At 35.0% G+C, this 21,967-nt stretch overlaps 1 protein-coding gene across 3 annotated transcripts in view; it reads left to right on the top strand.

The window, feature by feature from the left end:
- Window positions 1-21,228, top strand: part of SOX6 (SRY-box transcription factor 6) — a 315,755-nt gene extending 294,527 nt beyond the window's left edge. For 2 of the 3 annotated variants that reach the window (XM_083348763.1, XM_083348764.1), the window contains exons 13-15: window positions 5,957-6,130; window positions 9,445-9,661; window positions 12,097-21,228. In XM_083348763.1, the coding sequence (XP_083204889.1) occupies window positions 5,957-6,130; window positions 9,445-9,661; window positions 12,097-12,400 (695 nt within the window). In that variant the 3' untranslated portion in view covers window positions 12,401-21,228. Of the gene's footprint in view, window positions 1-5,896; window positions 6,131-9,444; window positions 9,662-12,096 lie in introns of all 3 variants that reach the window. The other variant, XM_083348762.1, reaches the window with a different exon arrangement.
- Window positions 21,229-21,967: the final 739 nt, after the last annotated feature.

Below are 21,967 nucleotides of genomic sequence, written 5' to 3'. Positions count from 1 at the left end.
GGCTAAAATTTCCTTCATTTTGCAAAGCCACGAGCCACATGCATCAACTCACCACAAAGTCATTAGGTCTTTTAAAGCTCAGATGAAAAACATTAACAAATACCACAAAAGGCTTTAGTCTGGCCCCTTTGTTCATTCACATATGGCAGTTTATAACTCCTGCGCCACTTGGGCTGGGGTGTTTGTTTAAGCTGCCTCCATCAGAGCAGCCCTGAAAGAACAAAAGACATCTTGAGCGATCCTAAGCAGGAAATGGTCTAATCTAAACATGGCTTGTGACACTATAAGTAGAATAGAAAAGGGAGGGATTGATTAGTCATTAATGCATAATTGACTCCATATGGATGCTGCAATAATAAGCTCTTTTTCAGAGCAGTAGCTGCGTTTATTGAATTAGAGGTTTATGTTTCCTCAGAGCTGACCTTAGGGAATTCCTTTTGATTCTTCTTGCTGATGTTTCAAGAGAATGGAGTGTGGCATAGAAAAGAGACTTGTCTTCTGCAGTCATGCCGATTCAGAATAACACAGTTCAGGGCTGCTTTTTCAGAAGCAAACAAACAGAAATACAATTACGTGTCTCTTTCCTATTCTTTGCCTTGAATGTAGATTCCCTGTTTTGCATCTGTACAAAAGGAACACATTTCTCTTTCGAACCAATGTTAATTTGTTATGAATACTGCTGCTGTTACATTTATTATGACAGTTTTACTGATTGCAGTAGTTCACTGCCCTACAAATATTCCATAGGCTAGAAATTTTAAATAAATTGATATGGTTTGCTTAAGTACTGGTAAACATTTAAAATCAGTCATATACTTGTGGCTCTTTATCCAGGAACATTTGCTATTGGAATCCCAACTAAATATTACGTTATTTAAAAAGAATAGGATAAAGCTATCTTACTATCAAATCTGATAATGTTTTCCATCCTGGTACAGTTTAGCTATATGGAATATGCAGCTCCCAGAGTTCCCTGGCTAGGACTATGGGCCCCGAAATATAATACATTTGAATTACAAATATATTATCGCTTGAGCTTTTGTCATCATATGTGTGAAGTAGAGCTCTGAAAAAAATGTATATCCTGCATGTGTATGCACGCATGCATGGGTGTGCATGAATACACGAATGCTTTTATATAAATTTCATATAAATATGGCTCCCATCATGCATAAAGATGTATGCAGTAAAAAAAGTCATAGTTGTTAAGGCATCACAAAACTCTTTATTTTGAATATTTAGGTAATCTTTACCTCCTTAAATTGGAACCTATAAATATGGTATCATGATTTCCATGATACCATATTTAAAAACTCAGCTAAAAGGAGCAAAAAATAATCAAAAGCAAGCTAGCGCTATCTATTCTTTTGAACCAACTCTTGATCCTTTTCTAGTATTTCTGAACTTCAGAAAGCTATGCTTTTGTGACTGAATTATAAAGGTACACTTCTATATAGGCTGTTTGTCATAAAAGGCAAATGTGTAATTTTTAAAATTTTGTCTTCAGCAGATGCATTTTCAGCATACTGTTTTGAATTTAGAAACCAGATCTGAATCTCCAAGTAGCTGGGATCCCACAAAATCTATTGTTTGCTACTACAACAAACAGCCCCTCCTCTCCCCCAGTGGTGGGATTCAGCCAGTTTGCACCACTACAGCAGAACCGGTAGCTAATTTTTGTTGCCTGGGCCCAGAATGGACTTCTGGAAGTGGCATCCACACACAGAACTGGTTGTTCACATATTTGAATCCCACCACTGCCCTTCCCCCCTGCCCCCAGTATTTTTGAGCCTGAACTAAACTTTTTACTTTCTCATAGCTCTGATGCTCTCTTTCTTCTGATAATTGTTCCTCATTTCTATTTCACTATTACATTACATCCTTTTCTAATGTAGTTTTTGCACACTTTCCCCAACTACACCCATTTTGACTTTTTCTTGATATAGTACATACATTTCGTGTTGCAAACTATATTACAAAAATCTGAGGAGTATTTCAGTGCAGTAGATTCTGCTTCATACATAAATCTCAGCTGGTATAAATGTAGGCAGATTTCAGACTGGATTAACATATATCCATCCTTGGTTACTAGAAGTTGCAAAGTCGTTGAAATTCCATAAGCTGATTTTTAAAGAAAAAGTTTTGTTTTGTTTTTTACTTTTTGGCTGATGTTTAAGTGCTGTAGCAATTAATTGTAATTTTACAAATAATTTCTTTCTTAAGGGTTGTAGATTTAAATTTACAAGGAGCAAACATTGATGCTTTTAACTTTTTAACTAAATCACTGTAGTGTTAGTGAATTAGCAATATATCTGTGATATAATAAATATTATAAATAGAAGCACTCTTTATCATTTATAATATGCTGAACATCTTCCTATAGTGGTAAGATGTTTAAGAGTATAGAATATTACATGATGGTTAATTATTTGCAGAAGCTCATTTCACACACATTCTTTTGTAGCAGCCCTTGGGCCGAAGCACAAATATTCACTTAGAGATCAAGTAGAGAAAGAAGTTCAAGGTTTTACTGGTTTTATTTCCAAATCTTTCAAGTGTAGGCTTGCTCAAGGCAGACAGAGATAGAAGTTTCATGACATGCTTGGTCTGTTTGTGATTTATAACTCTGATTAAGAATTGTTTCTTAACAAATGAACACTAAAACAAAATAAATGCCAGGGGAGAGTCTTCCCCTTTTGCTTTAGTAAATGTATCTTGGGATATAACCTCTCCAAATAATTTACAGTTTATATTTCAGCAAATATTTCCGACTGACTGATTGCTCAGAAGTACAGAAATATGTACTGGTCATTTGCTTGTAATAGATCCCCAAGATTAGATCAAGATGATTGTAAGAACCCGATAAAATAATTCAATGCCTTCAATATGTTTTTGATGAGGAACATTTCTAAAGAAATTGAGGCATCGCTTTTCCAATCAGATGATGTTTGTGCTTCTCATATGCTGATTCAGGCTGCCTGGTAACTACAATAGCAGGCGGGGTGGGGGTGGGGGGTTGTATTTAGCCATAGGTATATCTTACCAAAAGACTAACTGCCATTCCAGCAAAATTTATTGCAAAAGCAAATCTACCCTGCTGCCAGATGTATAAACAATATTTTTGCCACTGTGACAGCAAAGTCTTTTGGCTCAATAACATTTTAAGAGCTAACAAAATAGTCTGTCCCAATTAGTATCTTAGCAACACTATTTTCGAACTTGCTAAGCTTTCAAGATATTTAAAGGTAGTTCCAATATATTGCAGTAGTTTAAATAGGTTACTAGGGCATAGATGACTGAAGATGGGCTATCTCTGTTCAAGAAGGATTGTGTTTGTTCTAGAATTCTATGCTTGTGAAAAGCACTGTGTGTCACTATAGATTTCTTAGATTTTCAATGGTGGCTTGAATGCAATAGAATTCCTGTCTGCAAATGCATTGCATCAGAGAGACTGTGATCTCATGCAAAACAGGATAGATTTGTTCTACTTCATGAACTTGGCTGAATTAAGCCTCTACATATAAACTGTCATCTTAGCCATGTTTGATTACTGGTATCAAGTCTTTGCGATCTCCTCAGGATGATCTGCCTCCAACCCAACCCTTCAGCTCTTCTGATAGTGTACTTATCACTGCTATAAATTTGGAGAATTGTCATATTGAATGATTAATTCATTTATAAAATTGAGTTGACATATCAATACTGGTTTTGCTATGTCCTTCCTTAAAATGAAATAAATAACATTCTTCAGTGTGATCTTCTGACTGAAAAATCCTTCATTCTAGCCCATTTCAGTTCACTGACATCTAAGATGTTAATGTGTAATTGATTAATTCCCTCTTTCACTGTGTTGAACTTTCCCATGCTTATGCTTCTTGTGTTTCATGTTCTCAATATCTTTGCACCTTTAGAGTTTCTTGTTCTTCCTGGCAACACTAGTAACAACACATCTGGAAGGCTTTCCTCTAGCAGTGTCAAAAACACTATTAGTAAAATGTCTGAAGCTCTTTTTCAGTAGCATGTTGAGTATCATCCAACCTCAGGGGCCACCATCATGTACTATATTGTCAGTCACATTATATTTTCTATCCACATTGTTTTCTTGATAAAATATAAGAGAGGTTTACCACTGCCTTTTATAGTGCAATATGAAATTCTTTGTTCTTGTCACTAACATGATCATCCACCTCCTATCCCTTCCTAGATAGCTGCCTGCTTATTTTGGCTAGACAGCCAAGATGACTCTCTTAGCTAGACACCCAAAATGACTCAAGATGTTATTGATGTACATGCCAGGTTTTCTTCATCCTCCCTGGAACACTCCCCCACCATGATGAGGCAGCTTTTGGGACTGAAAAGGGGATCATCTTATTTGACACTGATCCCCAAATATACATTGATTGAAATAGTTGATTAAAGCATTAAACATTGGATGATTAAGGCATAAATATTTATTCTGCATCTTAAAAAAATATAGTTGAAGTTCCTTTCCTCTCTCTTGCTCACATACACAAACACACACAGACATACACATGTAAAATTAATGTTTTATCTATTCCTCCTGCATAGTTAGGAATTTAAAACTGGATGATATCAATATTTTTGTGCTTTCATATTTGAAATAACAATGAAATCTGATACTAAAATCCAGTTAGAATGCTAGTATGAAAGACACTGTACATGCAGAATTACACATTGAACTTCTGCAGCAAAACTCAACTTTGGGTCTACTGTTTTTTGTTAGATACCAGGTATATTTCCATCTGCTTGGTGTTATGATAGAGAGGCTGCTGTAATAGTTATTGCTAGCAAATGTTGAAAGCTATGGCACAGTAGTTAAACTTATGCTACTGTTAAAATACTGCATTTGACATTCACAGCAGACTTGTCTTTTATCTGCATGCTGTGGTAAAACTGGTGGCAGTTTTAAAGTAATGGTATTGAGGGCTTCATAAATTACTCTGGTGATCCTTAAGAGAAGACAGTGTCACATATAAGTAAGTGTTTTGCTTCTAGGATAATGTATGTCTTCATCTGGCCCAGCAGTCAACATATTGCCCTGTGTTGATGGATATTGTCAGCCTGAAGCTACACTACATTTCACTGCACAATAAACATGGCTGTCAACATCATATAAAGTGAAATCAATTTATCCTGTATGGTCAGTGCATTTTAAATGAAATTAATGTACTGTAGACATGCTGGCAAAAAGGTAGCATATTAGTTATGCATCCTCTGTTCCACAATTTTATCCATAAAAATGAATTGCTTGTACAGAACAATCAAAATAATTGTGTACTTAAACTACAGTTGATTTTTTTTACAACAATTGGCAGGATTAGGTTTCTGTGTAATTGAAAGAAATAGATTCAAATGTGAAGACAATATAAAACTTGTCTACACTATAAAATCAAAACTGCTTTGCGGATTTCCACCAGTTTAGTTGTCATCAAGTTTTCAGAGTCATTAAGTGTTTGTCATGTATATGGGCAGCAATCTAGAATAAAGTTTTTTTAATTTTTAGTCTTGTCATAATTATAGTATACGACAGTTACATAGTGTTCCTATGGTGCACTTCATGTTTAGCATTATTTGCATCGCTTTCTTCTTGTGGAAATGTACAGTACATTCTTTTAAATGTACAGTATATCAAAATGTCTCTCATCCCAATATTTCAGTCAAGTACCACAGATTTGCTACACCCATTGCTTAAGGGAATGATAGCAAGTATCCAAGAAACACCAAACGTGATTAAATTGATAGCTGAATTTAGTATTCATTTCATTCATATTTCTGGAAGAGGCAAATGAGAAGGACCTATGAAGTTATCCCTAATCCAGATAACATAATAATAATGTTGGCATCCATCTCCTTTCTTCCTGCTCTGGCATTACAGGAAGTAAAGCAATGAATGGCTCTGCAGCTAAACTACAGCAGTATTATTGTTGGCCAACAGGAGGTGCTACTGTGGCTGAAGCGCGAGTCTACAGAGATGCCCGGGGACGAAGCAGCAGTGAGCCGCACATTAAACGACCGATGAATGCTTTCATGGTTTGGGCAAAGGATGAACGCAGGAAAATTCTTCAAGCTTTTCCTGACATGCACAACTCCAACATTAGCAAAATTCTTGGTAAGTACTAATTCAAATGTACAAAGTATCTCAGCTGGAACAGATCCATTTCTGGGGGGAAAGTGTTGCCCAGAATCAGGACCACAAGCCTTTTTTGTACTGAAAGCCAAGCAAATATCTGTGGGTTGTAGTACAACCAAAATCTTTATGGAAGACAAAATCACTTGGTTACATCTCTAGGATTTATGATTTAATATATTTTAATACTTGTATTGCTTTGTCTTGTTTTATAATCTAGCTCAAAGTGGAAAAAGTGCTTCTTGAAACTGGATCTATACCGATCCTTTTTGTTCTGTGAGGAATCCTGAGATATGACTTTTTTTTTTTAGGAGAGTATACAGTCCCATCAAAAATAGGTGAATTATCCAAACCAGAGAATTCTTCACTGACAAAATGTTTGAGATTTGGAATTACTTTATTGGCCTCAGTATAGCTCATGTCTTCTCCTTAGATGGAACAAAGCCATACACCTGGATGTCAGTAGCATTATGTTGTACAGAGATAATTAGCAAAATATTATTGCACCTATATATAAGAAATCATAGGAAATTAGAAAAATGAGCTTTCTGCAAGAGAAAATTATCTAATAATTTTTTACACTGGGAGTATGTTTAAATGAGCATTAACAAAAAGCTTTGGCAGTAATATGGTCAAACTGAATAATATTTTTCCCTAGCATCTAAACAATTATTCCATAATTAAAATGGAACTAACAATAAGAGAGTTAAATACCCAAGTTCATTTTACTTACATTTTTTTATCCAGTGTTAGGCTTTATCTCAAAAAAATTAATCTGTTGATTTTCTATAGAATTAAGATTCAAGATTTGTTTGAAGCATTACAATGTCTCTAGGGTTAACTGGGAAGGGAAATGTTTAAATAGATATTTTCCCACCAAGTCTTTAAATTAAGATTGTAAATTTTAACTAATAGACAAACAATTGTCATCTGAAATGAATTTATTTTGCATTATTATACATTGTAACAAAGCTACTTTTCTTACAAGCTTTTTTCTTTCTTTAAGAGATATTTTAAAAACCCTTTAAAAATAAGTGTAACTTTTCTAAAAAATCTGGTGTTTTTCATAAAAGTGCTTAGGTGTTTGTCTACTGTTTTTAGTATGTTGTATGAATAGTCTTTCAGATTTCTATAAAACATGTACTGTTTAATTTTGGCAACTATATATGGAGTCCACATTATTTGTGTGCATTCTTTAAAGAAAAAAAAACTGTTATAAGTATAGTAAGAGTATTCATTGAAATGCAAACATTCAGTATAAATATTTCAGAAGTGCCAGCAATCATATGTTTTTAAAGAAGATATAACGTGCCAGGAATTACCTCGCCACCACCAGAGAAAGAGGAAAAAAGAGGGAGAAAGAAAATGTGACAATTTAAATATAATACTGGCACACATTTTCCAGGACAATGACAAAAAAAAGTTGAAAATATTAGAGTGTTGCTGACTCTGGATAATATTTATACAATTTTTCCATTTGTTGAAGTATAAAAGCTTTTAGTAAAAGAATAGGTTTCACCCACGTTGACCACAGCTGTAATCATTTTTAACCAGCTGAAAGTTTTTTTCTTTAAAAGAAATCTCTGCTATTTAAGTAATTCTGTATAAGTAACATGGCATGTTTCTCCCTTTAATAGTAGGTATTCTTTTATTAGTGTATTTTGATTATTTTTATAGTAATTTAAAGTAGTAAAGATATTGCACATGTACTCTCCATGGAAGTTTTAAGTACATACACTTAATTTAACCTATAATACAAGCTCTATCTCACTTTGTTAGCATTTAACACATATCTCCCTTGCTTCTCAGCTAACAAAGTGAGATAGAGCTTGTGGCCTAGAGGTAAAAACAACTGCCTAATGTGCAATCAGCCCAGGTTCGAATCTCAGAAGGGTATGGCTGACTGATGAAAACAAATAAGTTTGAAATGCATATCAGTCTCCCTTTAATTCTTTGTTAGCAATCTAAAAAAATTACACAAATATGAGCTGTCACTGTTGTGACTACTGCCTGTCGATGGCCTTCGGTTATGCTGAAACAGGAAATAAAGATTTGTCCCATGTTTGGGGCCTAGCAAGGTAATCTAAATAGTTAACAAGCATTTAACATATATATATATAATGAGGGGTCACTGAATCAGTCACGAAGAAAGTTAAATCAAAGCCAAGATGATTAGAGGATCATGTCTAAAATGCGATTTGCTTACTCTTAGATTATTATATTTAATACATTTATAAGATTTTTTTTTACTTTCAAAATATGTATTCACGAGCTGTGGATTGATTTCAAGATTGACCAAGTAATTAAATCAGATATTTTTAGTACAGTAAAGGGCTTAGGTATATTTACTGAGATTTTTAAAATGTAATAAGTATTTTTTTTCCTTAGCCTATAAGCCTTCCATTTCAAAAAGAGTTAAATGTCATTTTAGATATAAAAGATATTTGCAATGTAGAACTGAAGAATAATGCTAATATAAAGAAGGCCTCAGATCCAATATGATGAATGGTGTTAGTTACACAGCCTTTAAAAATTGCCTGGTACCATCTCTTAATAAATTAATGATTGAGTAGTAGAAATAGTGGCGATTTGGTCTTTGTCTCAAGGATATACCAAGAATTTCCTGATAGATAGCATGCTGAAATTATTATCACATTTAACATAACTATGGTGAATTCTTTATTTCACCTACTCAGAAATTACTTACTTGAGAAGTTTTATATCCTCTTTACATATTCTGAAACTTAATTATCACAATATGCCATTCACTCCATATTTTCATTCTTATCACCTGCTTCATGTTCAGGTTGAAACTATGAAGGAGAAGGTTTCATCTATTCTGCAAATGGAGGTTCTGTAGTAGAGACTACCTTTTATACTGAAGGGTAGCGTCTACTACAAGAAGTTTCTTGCTCTAATATTTTGCCCTGCTCATAAGGATAATGAGTATGGAGAGGGAGACAGAGCTAATATTAGTTTTGCACTTGCAACTTGCATGATGTATAAGAAAGGTTGGTAACATTTGAGAAGAATATATGATAATTAGTTTGATTTGGCTTGGCTGATGCATTAAAATGAATTATGGATTACGACTTAGTTCAAGCTTGGAGAATCTTTGGCCTTTCTGATATTTTTGGACCCACTTCAATTAGGCTGATTCATAATGGTTAATGGTCAGAGATTGTTGGAATTATCACACAGCCAGATTCCTACTTCCTGTTTAGAGGTTTATTACCCCCAAAATGAATAGATTCAATAATTTACTGATATATATATATATATATTTTCCTATGCAGGTTCCCGCTGGAAATCCATGTCAAACCAAGAGAAACAACCTTATTATGAAGAGCAAGCCCGATTAAGTAAAATCCATCTAGAAAAATACCCTAATTACAAATATAAACCCAGACCAAAACGCACTTGCATTGTTGATGGCAAAAAACTGCGCATTGGAGAATATAAACAACTAATGAGATCTCGACGACAGGAGATGAGGCAATTTTTTACCGTAGGGTAGGTATTTGAGTAGGGTTTTTTTTTCTTTTTTTCCAAGCAAAATAATCTAAATGTGTGAATTTCATCTCTTCCTAATAGTGGTCGCATTCCTACTCAGGGTTGACACTTAACTTATACTTATGATTAGCCCATGGTTAAACATTCCTCCTGCTCACCCATCTCTGTTGTAGTGACATTAACAATTGAGGGTAATCTGAATCCACAATACATTAGCTGGGATTCATTAGTACTACATTGCTTTTAAATTAATATCAATGTAAAATTTCCTTCCCCATTACTGTTACAATATGGATAGGAATTAATTCATTTATTTCATGTTTAATACAATTTTATCTAATTAGGAGTTCCTGAAATCTTCAGCCATCAAATTTTATAATGCAGATCATCAAATAAATATATATACAATCTATACATTTCAAACCCATTCACATATAACTGTAATTGTTTACAAAATTGTTCATTGAGAAAACATAATATTGGAACTAGAAAAAAATTGTATTAAATGAATATGAATCTTCAAATAATGTTTTGAATTCTCTTTACAAACAGATATAGGAATGGACTGAATTTATAGTTTACTGTCTGTATTTTAACCAACAGTAATGCCTTGGAAAAAATACAGAACAATATGCTTTAATTAAAATAACCAGAATTAAATTCTGACAGGTTAATTTCCCCCCCTCTCACTTGAGTCTTATTCCACTGGCATGTACACAAAGTCCACTATAAATACTGCTTGCTATGGAAACTTACATTATTCTCCTTCCTTATTACTAATGAATGTTTGTCTTTTCATGGATTCTTTTTATTGTAACAAGAGATTCCAGAGCAATTTTTTTCAGTCTAAATATTGAATGGAAATCTCATATCAGATGTCTAGGAAACCAGGTCATTGATTTGGATTGTTTATGGTTTGGCATACTGAAGGTTAAATTTTTAATTTTTTTATGTAAATCAAATTTAGATTAAAAATTGGAAATATGATTATGATTAGAATATAATCCTCATTTAAAATAATAAGGCAATCTGAGAAGGTTAGATGACTGACTTTGCAGGAAGAGAATAAGGCTCACGATACTCAAATATGTCATTTACATATTCAGTTAAGAATACGGGTTATCATATCACTATGTAGCAATAAAAGCCCATTAAACTTACACTGAGGAGTTGGAGAAACTTTGTACTTGTGATCCAGGACCCTGTTATATTCAGATTATGAATGATGTGGAGACTAGCATTCAGGATCAAATGAATGTTGGGTACAGTTCCCCTTCAGATTTCTTTTCTGAATGGAAAAAGGAGAGAGCTATATTTACACAAAAGATCAGCAAGCACAGTTCCATCCGCTTGGACTGCCCATTGAAAACCATTAAGACGCTTAATGATGTCTAATCCTGGGATAATGAACTGTATACTATATTCGATATATTGGTTATGGCTCAGTTTCAGAATAATTGAATATGGGGATCACTACTTTTAGCTTGCCATTGGCCTACTTACAGAATTACTTTATACCGTGGTATTTTTTTGTCTATTAATAAGACTTTATGATGAAGCTCTTTTGTACAAGGCGTACTAAGGGAAACATGGAAAAAGGTATTTATTGTTTGGGTGGCGTATTTGCTTGAAGAGATTAGGGTTTGAATTACCTGACGAATATTTTACCAATATCCAAACGCATTGTCAGAATTTATTAGTTAGATTGTGGTGTGTGTGTGTGTGTGTGTGTGACAGAGAGAGAGAGAGAGAGAATATTTCTCTCCTTCCCCCTTCTGTATTTTATATTGCTTTATAATTGTAAAATAAAGTACAATATAATTTATATTGTATTACTAAATGATGGTCTTACTGATTTTAATTGTTTCTGAGCTTATAGTCTCCTGGTTTTTGGCCTTGTGTCTTAACCACTAAACCAAACTGACTCACTGGGAGACTCTGAATTCTAGTACTACCTTTGGCACAAAAAACAGTTGGGTGACCTTGAGCCAGACACACTCTCTCAGCTCTAGGAAAGAGGCAAGGGCAAACCACTTCCAAAAACCCTCGCCAGGAAAACTGGAAGGATTTATCCAGGCAGTCACTAGGAGTTAACACTGACTCAAAGGCACAAAAAGAAAAAGAAAAAAGAAAGAAACCCCCCCAAAAAACACAACCAAGGAAAGACATCATCAGTACAGACAGAAAAGAATATTTGTAGCTCAGGGTTGAATTGTGGGGTCTTTGGTGGTCCCTGAGCTTGATTGTTTTCTTGCAGATGTTTTGTTACCAAACCAAGTGAGATCATTGGTGTACTGATAAATATTATGGGGAAGCCTGTGTCAAATTGTTCAACATGTTTAAAAAATAAGTGTTAAAAGGAGAAAACAATGCTGCTGCATCCTTTGTTAAAATGGGAGGGACCACTTTTCAAACATACCTTTGTTTCCTTGTAGGCAACAGCCTCAGATTCCAATTGCCACAGGAACAGGAGTGGTCTATCCTGGTGCTATTACCATGGCAACTACTACGCCATCGCCTCAGATGACATCTGATTGTTCCAGCACTTCTGCTAGTCCTGAGCCCAGCATCCCTGTCATTCAGAGCACTTACAGCATGAAGACGGACAGTGGGAGCCTTGCTGGAAATGAAATAATAAACGGGGAAGATGAGATGGAAATGTACGAGGACTTTGAGGATGACCCCAAATCAGACTATAGCAGTGAAAACGAAGCCCATGAGGCGGTCGCTGCCAACTGAGGATGTTTGCTGAATTACTCTGACTTTGTTTTCTTTTCTTTTGAACAAAAAGTTCTTAAATGAGCCTGCATGCATGTATGGCTCCTACAGTTACATCTGCAGAATGGTCTTAAATGTTTCTTATTGTGTGACACAGATTGTTCCCTAATTTTCATGAACTTTTTTTAAAAAAATTTAGGTGAAGACATTAAGTATCAGACATTGGGGACTTGAAAACTGATATGAATCAATTGTTCTCTTACAAGTCTTATCTCTCTCTCTCTCTTTTTTTTTTGTCTATTCTTTCCTGTTCCTGGATGCTGATAAAAAAGGTTTAAGTTACTGTTTTAATGGGGGTTTTACATTCTCACTCAGGTATGCTGTGCCAGCCTACAGATTGTGAATGTGTTTTTATTCTGAATTATTTGAAAAACAAAACAAAAAACCCTGCAAATTTCCTATCATGAAACAGAACAAGTCCTAAGCGTGTACATCTATCTGTATTAGCTCATCTTTTTTAAAATAAGGTCTCTAAATTCCTTTTTTTTCCTCCTTAGATATAGCCGACTTTCTGATGTGCCAAACTTTCCTAACTTCTGAATCTTAATATTTAAAAAAAAAGTCTTAAGGGAGACACTGTAAAGTCTTAGACAATCCTTTGGCATCTTAAAAATACTGATACATCTTAATAGAAAATCCTACTTTTTTCCAGAAAATTGTAAAATACTCAGGAATCTGGAGACAGGATATTGCTTAAAAAGTGAATATAATTGCTACAATGCACTTGTTCAGTTGCTTCTGCCTCTTGATGTACCATCAGTGTGAAATATAAGTAAGCACAACAGAGTCATCACTGGCTAAGACAGGCCTGTCTTAGCAACATAAGCCCACCTTCAAGTCATTCTCTGTCCCTTTGCTTTGAATTCTTATATTCAGTCTTAATTACATTTGGTCTTAATGTATTCATTCCAGAATGTCAGGGGGCCATGTAGTAAAAAAAAAAATCAAATGTATTGTTGTAACGGCATTATCATTTGTTTGCCTATCATTTCTTCTAAAGAGCCCTTCCCCCTAAAAGTGTGTGGTATCTTAAAAATAATGAGGCATATTGGAAAGGAATAACTCTCTCTTTCTTTCTCTCTGTCTCTCTCAAACACAAGGAAATGTGTTTCTACATGTCAGAAACACTTGGGAAAATGCTATTATTAATAGAATAGTATCATAACAGGAGAGTATACAATATTTACCTACTATGCTGTTTCTTTTTAGGATAATTTGTGAGGCTTCCCTAAAGTACTTCTGTTTTCTAATCTTGAGTTATTGTATGTTGTCAGACAACACTTCATATATTCCCCACCTAGTATGCCTAGTGCTAGGAATAATGAAAGTTGTAACCTAACACAGTATTGGATGCAAGGTTTAAAACTATTTCTGTTAAGTTTATGTATTAGATTATGTTAACTTTTTTTCTAGTACATAGATAGCCTAGAAATACAACATAGTCTTCCTCTTTCTTGGAGAGTAAAGTGCTGCCGCTGTTTAGGAATCTTCCTATTGCTATTCCCATAATCATCCTTTGATGATATGTAACCTTATTATCAAAGGGACGCGGTGGCTCAGTGGGTTAGGACGCTGAGCTTGTCGATCGGAAGGTCGGCAGTTTGGCGGGTCGAATCCCGAGTGCTGCGTAGCAGAGTGAGCGCCTGTTACTCGTCCCAGCTTCTGCCAACCTAGCAGTTCGAAAGCACGTAAAAATGCAAGTAGAAAAATAGGGACCACTGCGGTGGGAAGGTAACAGCGTTCCGTGCGCCTTTGGCGTCTAGTCATGCCGGCCACATGACCACGGAGACATCCTCGGATGAGCGCTGGCTCTTCGGCTTTGAAACGGAGATGAGCACCGGCCCCTAGAGTCAGAAACGACTAGCATGCATGTGCGGGGGAACCTTTACCTTTTACCTTTTAACCTTATTATAGAAATTTTAAATCTTGCAGATAATCTGTGTTGAATATTAATTCTATAGAACTGAAAAGGATGCAAGGATCATCCTTGTACTTAACAATTTCACTTTATTAATTTAGATGCATATGCTCAGCAGTATTTGAAAATTTTCAATACTTTATGTTATCTGCCATATAAGAAAAACAAAACGAAAGAACACAAAGCTATACCCCAAGGTCAGTATTTGTGAATTATGCTGGGTTTTTTTAGATCAAAACTGCTGTAGAAATTTAAATTCTTATTTATTTCAGTGTTATTATATAGTTTTATTATACATAATATTGATTTCTAAGGAGCCAAGGGCAAGGTAAAATTAAGCATTCCCAAATTAAACATCCAGTTGTTTGTGGATGTTAGTATTTAACACTGAAATTTGAAATTGATCCATTTAATGTATTTCAAAGTACAAAACCTGGTTAGTGACTTATAAACTCACCAACTCCTGCTTTGATCTGAAGAGAAAAGAATATAAATGCTTTCTTTTTTTTTAAATCTGACTATCAAGTCACAATTATTTCTAACTGGTACATATACCAGAAAGATTGCAGTTTTATGTACCCTCTAAGTAAAACCAGTTTCACGTAGACATTTTATGGTATGGCGGGGTAAATTTTTTCATGCCAATTAGATTCTCAGTGTGAATGTTTAATGGTGATTAAGAAAATATATCAGGTATTAATCCAAATGGAGCAGCTGCCTCTCCGTTTCCCTTCCAAGTGGTATGTTTCATCCAAACCAATTAATTATATGAGGGTAAACTGTACCAAGAGTTCTGCCTTTTACAGACATGCCATTCTTAAGACTGGGGGAAGATTCCTATTAGCTTGCTCAGGGGATAAGAGTGCCAGGTTTTTCAAAAGCATTTTAGCACTTTGTAGGATGGCAAAGATGATAAACCACCAAGTAATAAATCTATGAAATATGACCTAGGTCCTTCTACACTTAAATGATTGCAATCATATCTTTGTGCCTAGAGCTTCCATTACCGAGAATGGCAGATGAGGCTCCCTCTGTTTCTATTTGCAATGGGAAGTTTACATAGGAAGACTTGGGTCTTTTGACTGAGGCCATTGCATCTTTTTGCCTAGTTCTTTTCAGAGTGTTTTAGACTGGTGTTCTCATTAGCAACATTAACGTAGTGTCGAGCCAGATTATCATCATGCTATCAAAAATCTTGTAGTTTTAGCAGAAAAAGAAAATTATGACCTAGCAGTTTGCAGTAATTATTTCTACAAGTGGAGGCAGTTCTGCATTTTTACAATAGGAGATTTTAATTCATGCAGCAAGCAGATTGAGCATTTGTGTGTGTGTGTGTGTGTGTGCATGTATGTGTGGATGCATACACACATAGTCATCAAGTTTTGGCAGCCATTTTCTACCATCTAGAATAGAATCATTTATCTTTCCTATTTATTTGAATGAATGCATCTCTCATATCCCGTAGTTAAGGCAGTAAAACTGGTCTAGCCAAGATGCAAAGGCACTTGTTATCATTAACTGATGAGAGTCCTCTTCATCTAGTTAAGGTACTGAAATAAAATCCTCTGCGGTCTTTGAGATTGCTTAGGAAATCGAACTGATCTAACAGATGTAGCTTGGATGGGAGATAACCCGTTATTTCCTAAAGAATGACTATTTATTAATTTCCTACAAGTTTCTCCTGTTATAAATCTCTCTCCATTCTACATGTCTGGGGTTGTGTTTCTCCCCCCCCCCATAGCTAGAATATGCTGTAGTGCTAGCATTTTATGTTTCGTAATTATTTTTGCACAAGGGCAAACATTTAGTTTCGTGAGTTATTTTCTTTTTATAATTCTATGACCATGCCAAAATAATATTCTGCAGGCTGGCAGAGAACAAAGGACTGTTCTTTAGGACTGAAACTTGATTTTACTCGTACTACAAAAACACACACTCACAGATGTTGTTTCGTAAGTGTAATAAGCACTGGATATAAATGGTATTTTTTATCACTTCTAACTAATGTGAAACTGTTGTACAAAAAAAAAACAACGACATGAACAAAAGTCATCTGTTTCGACTCGTGTGGGCCTGCCTCACAGTTGCCGGATTTGAGTCATTTTTTTTATGTCTTGTTATTTCATTTATTTATGCAAGATTCTTATATGTATGAATACTTTGTTTGAGCTCCAGTCCTCCATCTGTGTTGATGATCTGTAACTTAAATCTGTGTTCTTGACGTTGATTGGCTCTTCATGAATCAACAGATGGTAGAGTGTGACTTATTGGACAAGTTTTGAATTTAAAATTTGCAGTATCAGTGTATGATATTTATTAGCCTATACTGGCTCTAAAGTATCTATAAAAATCAAGGAAGGACAATCGTTGGGAAGCAAAAATATTTTTTTCTTTTTTTAAAATTCATCATTGGAGCTCCAAACAAGGTTCTTGAGTAGTCACCATCTCATTTAAGATTTTTTAAAAAATGTGTAAATATAACATAGGAGATAGAATTTTATTTTTTGTTCATGGATACTTAGCTATATATAAGTTATGTATTTACTTTTGTTCTGTATCAGTGTACATTGGTCCATATTAAATGCTGACAAATCACTGTACCTCATGTAGATTTTATGCCTGCAGTGTGGCAGCAGTATTGTGGACCTGTAGCTAAGCTGGCTAGTTGCCTCCCATGTCCCCTCCTTCAATCTGAATCCCGTATAATAAACACAAAATACGTCAGACATTGCACCTGCTTATAAAATAACAATCTCATATTTACTCTGTAGTAGTGGCATTATAGTTTGGCAGAACAGTAAAACATTTGTCCAAGAATTATAACATAGCCAGTTGTTTCTTAGTATTTCTTCATTAGCAAATGAGTGCATAGGACATGAAGTACAACTACATATTTTGGGCATTCTAGCAGTCTGTGATTCTAGTTCAGGTGACAAAAGGGATGATTTCTTACATCCTTATTTAGCTCTGTAGAACAAGGCAAACTTAGGTCTCATTTCTTTCAATTAGACTAAAGTATTTTGGTCAAGTGTATGATGTCACAATTCTTTGACATCTTTGCCAAGATAGTCTGAGTAGGAACTGATCCTCCCCCAAAGTCTACCCTTCAATTTAATTTAGATTATATTTAAACCAACTTTAAAAACAGATTGTAAAGGAGACAGTTTTCTTGTAATTTGCTTCAAGCAAACCTGATGGACATTCTTGGTTCTTTCTTTGAAAGCAACCAATGTGACTTATATTGTCAATAGGAAAACAAATAAATAAGAAAGCAAATAAATTATCATGTTTGTTTGAGGAGTTAGCCATTAATCCAGCTTTTTAAAGTAAGTAGTTCCAATTGTTAATATAACATAGATTTTTTTTAAAAAAAATCTGTGTTTGGTGTGAAACAGTATTGGCTTGTCAAAATAGAACTGTAGCATTTATAATTCTTCATTAAAATACAAAAGGGCAGTAATAATTTTCTATTGTCCAAGATAATGCTTATTTAAAATGAATGTGATGCCATGCACTTAGATTGTTAGAGTAACTGTACTTTGCAAACACAAAGTTTAATATTTAACTTTCAAGGGAAGACTTCTGACATTTTTTGTTGACAATTGAAGAATATTGTTTAAAAGGTATAACCAAACCATTCAACTTGACAACTGAAACACAGTTTCACAGGCTTTATAAAAGGACAGAAAGCAGCTGCAATGGAAATGTCTATTTCTTAGAATACACAGTACGAGGTGCAGGCTTATATTAAGGCACTTAATCCACCACCCCAACAATGTAGGCAGCAGATTGCTGGAGGAAGATTTAGGCAATGCTGTTGGCATTTTTAAAAATGGAAAGTCTAGGCTTAGGAGTTGGAACATATACATTATGGCTCTGCATGCTTTAAAACTAAGAAATCATTTGGACCCTATAAGCCTGGCCTTCTCTGTTCAGGAAAGTCTTCTTCTTCTTCTTCTTCTTCTTCTTCTTCTTCTTCTTCTTCTTCTTCTTCTTCTTCTTCTTCTTCTTCTTCTTCTTCTTCTTCTTCTTCTTCTTCTTCTTCTTCTTCTTCTTCTTCTTCTTCTTCTTCTTCTTCTTCTTCTTCTTCTTCTTCTTCTTCTTCTTCTTCTTCTTCTTCTTCTTCTTCTTCTTCTTCTTCTTCTTCTTCTCCGTCTTCTCCGTCTTCTCCGTCTTCTCCTTCTTCCTTCTTCTTCCATTTCACCCTGAAAAAAAGATGTTGCTGCTTTAAAGAGATGTGTTAAAAGTTAATGCAACTCTTATGGCAGTGGATTTTTTTTCAGGCTTGCATGGAAGCTTGGAATAATTTGAGTTCTGAGGTGCTCTATTTGGCAAAGTCCAGGGACTTTTTCAGAGTCATTTTCCAAGTGTCCATAGGCAGGCCTTGTGTACATGCAATACATTTGCTTTTCCATTCAGTAGCAACCACTGTCTTCTGTTGTATAAATATATGATGGTATTCCAATACATCCTTTGGGGGGAAAGCCCTGGATCTTTTGCTGATCCTCATAGTCATCAAGAGGCAGTATAAGAAGGAAGGGTGAGATTATGATGAGACAAAATTTATACTCTGGTGTTCACTCTGTATGAATGAGTGTGATTGTTATTTACAATAAATACAAAACCAGTTTTACAAGGACAGCAGTAACTTGAAAACATGATTGTTTGAATAATTGTGTAAATGAAACAAATGATTTTGTAAATGCAAGCATCACTTGATACATTGTTAAAGTCTGCTCTTATTGTATCTTCTGCTGCTTTTCATCTAATTTACTATTAATTTCTAGTTCACTACAAATATTTTCCCAGTAAAAAATGCCAATGATCCAGTATAGAAAAACAAAATTCAAGGGGAAGCCCGTGGTATACTTCAGAGTAGGTAGATGAAGCTTTAGCAGAAACTTATACAGTATGTATATCTGGATAGGTTTGTCAGTGCCAACAACTGCTCAGAAATGCAGCTGGTAGAATGTATTAGAGTACTTAATATTTTCAATTGAAAAAAATAGTCACTCAGAACTTCTCAACATTGCATGTGTGTTTAGACTGAAGTTGGCACTTAAGCATGACCTTAAAGAAAAACTAACATGTGACCTCAATTGATATTTTTAAAAACATAAAAGCACTTACGTACTCTGTTTCTCAAAATCATTTTACTTCACTTTCTTTTCTCTGTCCACCATTATCTTTTACTACCTTCTTTGTTCTCTGAATTTTTTTGCTATTGCTGTTTGCTGGTTGATATATTGTAATACTGTGATCCCACATTAGAAAGGAAAAAAATATACAGATTTTTTTAAATAGCTAGATTTCTTTGTCATTGGATTTTATACCCCCCCCTTTTTTTATAATAACAGCCCAAATTAATTTTTGGAAGCTGATGGAAAGTATTCAGAGGGAGCTCACTGGTGTAAAGAGAAGAGTGGCTTTAGCATGAGTGTAAGAAGATGCTACCCAATTGGTGTTTACGACAATATGAAAGTTCTAAAGAAGTTCAGTGATCTGCTTGCTTTATCACTTCTGCTTTCTTAAGAAACCCCAAGTGAGGTCTTGGTCGTCTCAAAAGTTTGGGGAATGTGCAACTGTTTGTATACTGCACATTGCAGTATTGCTAGTCCACGTTCCCCATTGGTCTTCCTGTCATTTGTGTTTTGCTTTCTCAAAAGCACAGGTTTCCCCCCCTCCCTCTTCTCTTTCATTGGCCCGTAGCAAATGTTAGAATGTTTAAATATTTCTATCCATTATTGTATTTGCCATGTACAAATGTTTCATTACCCTAAGATGAGCTTATAAGCTGTTACTTACTGTAACCCATTTTCTTTCCTGACATTGTGATGTATATTGTGAAATTGTATTCTATGTTAATTTAATCAGCACAATTCACTGACATGCTGGACTGACAATGCTAGCTGCTGTTTCAAAGTGTAAAGTTTTGTGTAGAGCTGTTGGGGGGACCTCAGAGGTTCCCCACATCAAGGTACTATGCTTTGGTTCTCTTGGGGGTGGTTCTTTCAAAGCTCTTCTTACACCCCATAAGTCCATTTTTAAACTGGTAGATTTTCTTGTACAAATTCTTTACAGAGTGTAGGTACGTACCTGAGCCCAGGGCTAGTAATGATTTGGGCATGTAAAGGAAATAAAAAAACCCTAGTGTCTATTGCTGCTTTGAATATGTTTTAAAAGTCTGAAAATGTAAATAGTTTATCAAAAAGGAAAAAAAAATCTTGTACAGTCCAGTGTAAAGTTTTTAAATGAACTGAAAAGGTTGCCATCGCATCTCTCACACACTCTCCTCTTGAAGCAGTTTGAAAAGACAACCAAGCTTGCTAAGGATTTTGATTTTTTTTAAATAAAAATAAAAATATCTGGACTCTTAATTTAAGAGGGAAAAATCATTCTTAGCTTTGCTTCATAGCATAAACAGACTTATTGGATTTTGTTGTGCAGTATTGACGTGAGGTAAATTAAATATTAAATAATTTTTCAGTGGTACTTTTAAGAATCTTCTCTGCTTCAGAATTGAATAGAAAAGACAAAATGGAAAGACGCTTTCTTTATATCATATATTCTGGTGTATGCTGGCACCTTACATCTTCCTCCTTCTCTTCTTTTTCCCCTTCTTCCCCTTCTCTCCTTCCTCTTCCCCTTTTTGCACAAGGTGCTTTCCTGATATGTTTAACATGTCATCATTGGGTGATGCCATATACACCATGATAAGGGGATCTGACCCTTCAGGGGAGTGTCTATACGACTGCCTATTTATGCTCATTTACCTCAAGACTGTCCTCTCTGCCCTTAATCTATTCACCATCACTCCATATTTTGTACTGCTGTTGACACTTACAGATTAAAGATAAATTTTGTTTTATGATATGTGTGTGGCCTTTTCTGTGCAGCCTATTCTTTCCTTTTGACAGGTAGCAGTTGGCATCAGACCCCAAGGAGAAAGATCTGCAGTTGTCCCATGCCTTCTGCTCAGGCTCCTGTCCCTCCCTCCCTCTCTCTTCCTGTCAATTTATTGAACATGCCTTCCTGTCACATAAATGGTTTGGATTTTCTGGCTTTGTTTTTGGAACAGTTGGTGTTCCTTGCCTTGATACCCCCAAGCCTCTGTATTTATTAGAGGGGTGATGTATTAGCAGGGAATACATGTACAAATAGGCTACCATGAGGCAAGATTTTCTTTAATACCAATGGAAAAGAACAAAAGTGGCCTCTTAACTACTCATCTTTATATTAATTTCTATTCTAAAATAATTATACAAATCAACAGAGCTTGTCTGTAATATAATACCATATCACTTTTTGTCAAAAAGACTACCCCCACCCCTTTTAAAAAAAATGTTCAATTTTTGAAAGGGCTGTTCTGATTTCCTTCACCAGGGAACATGAAATTATAGTTCTAGAAAAATAGATCATTTGTATTTCAGGTATGATTCATGATGTTCTGAAAGTTAAAATTCTGGGATATCATGAAAACATTTCCTGGAATGACCAGATCAGCATTTTGGGGAGAGAACCAGAATACTACTGAGTACTGGAAAATTCCATCCTTGGTACATTTTGCACTTCCAAATTGTTTTTTTGAATGATAAATATATGTTTAATTT

This window comes from Vipera ursinii, assembly GCF_947247035.1.
Source record: "Vipera ursinii genome assembly, chromosome: 1".
NCBI classification, from domain to species: Eukaryota; Metazoa; Chordata; class Lepidosauria; order Squamata; family Viperidae; genus Vipera; species Vipera ursinii.
This window is presented reverse-complemented; position numbering and strand designations above follow the sequence as displayed.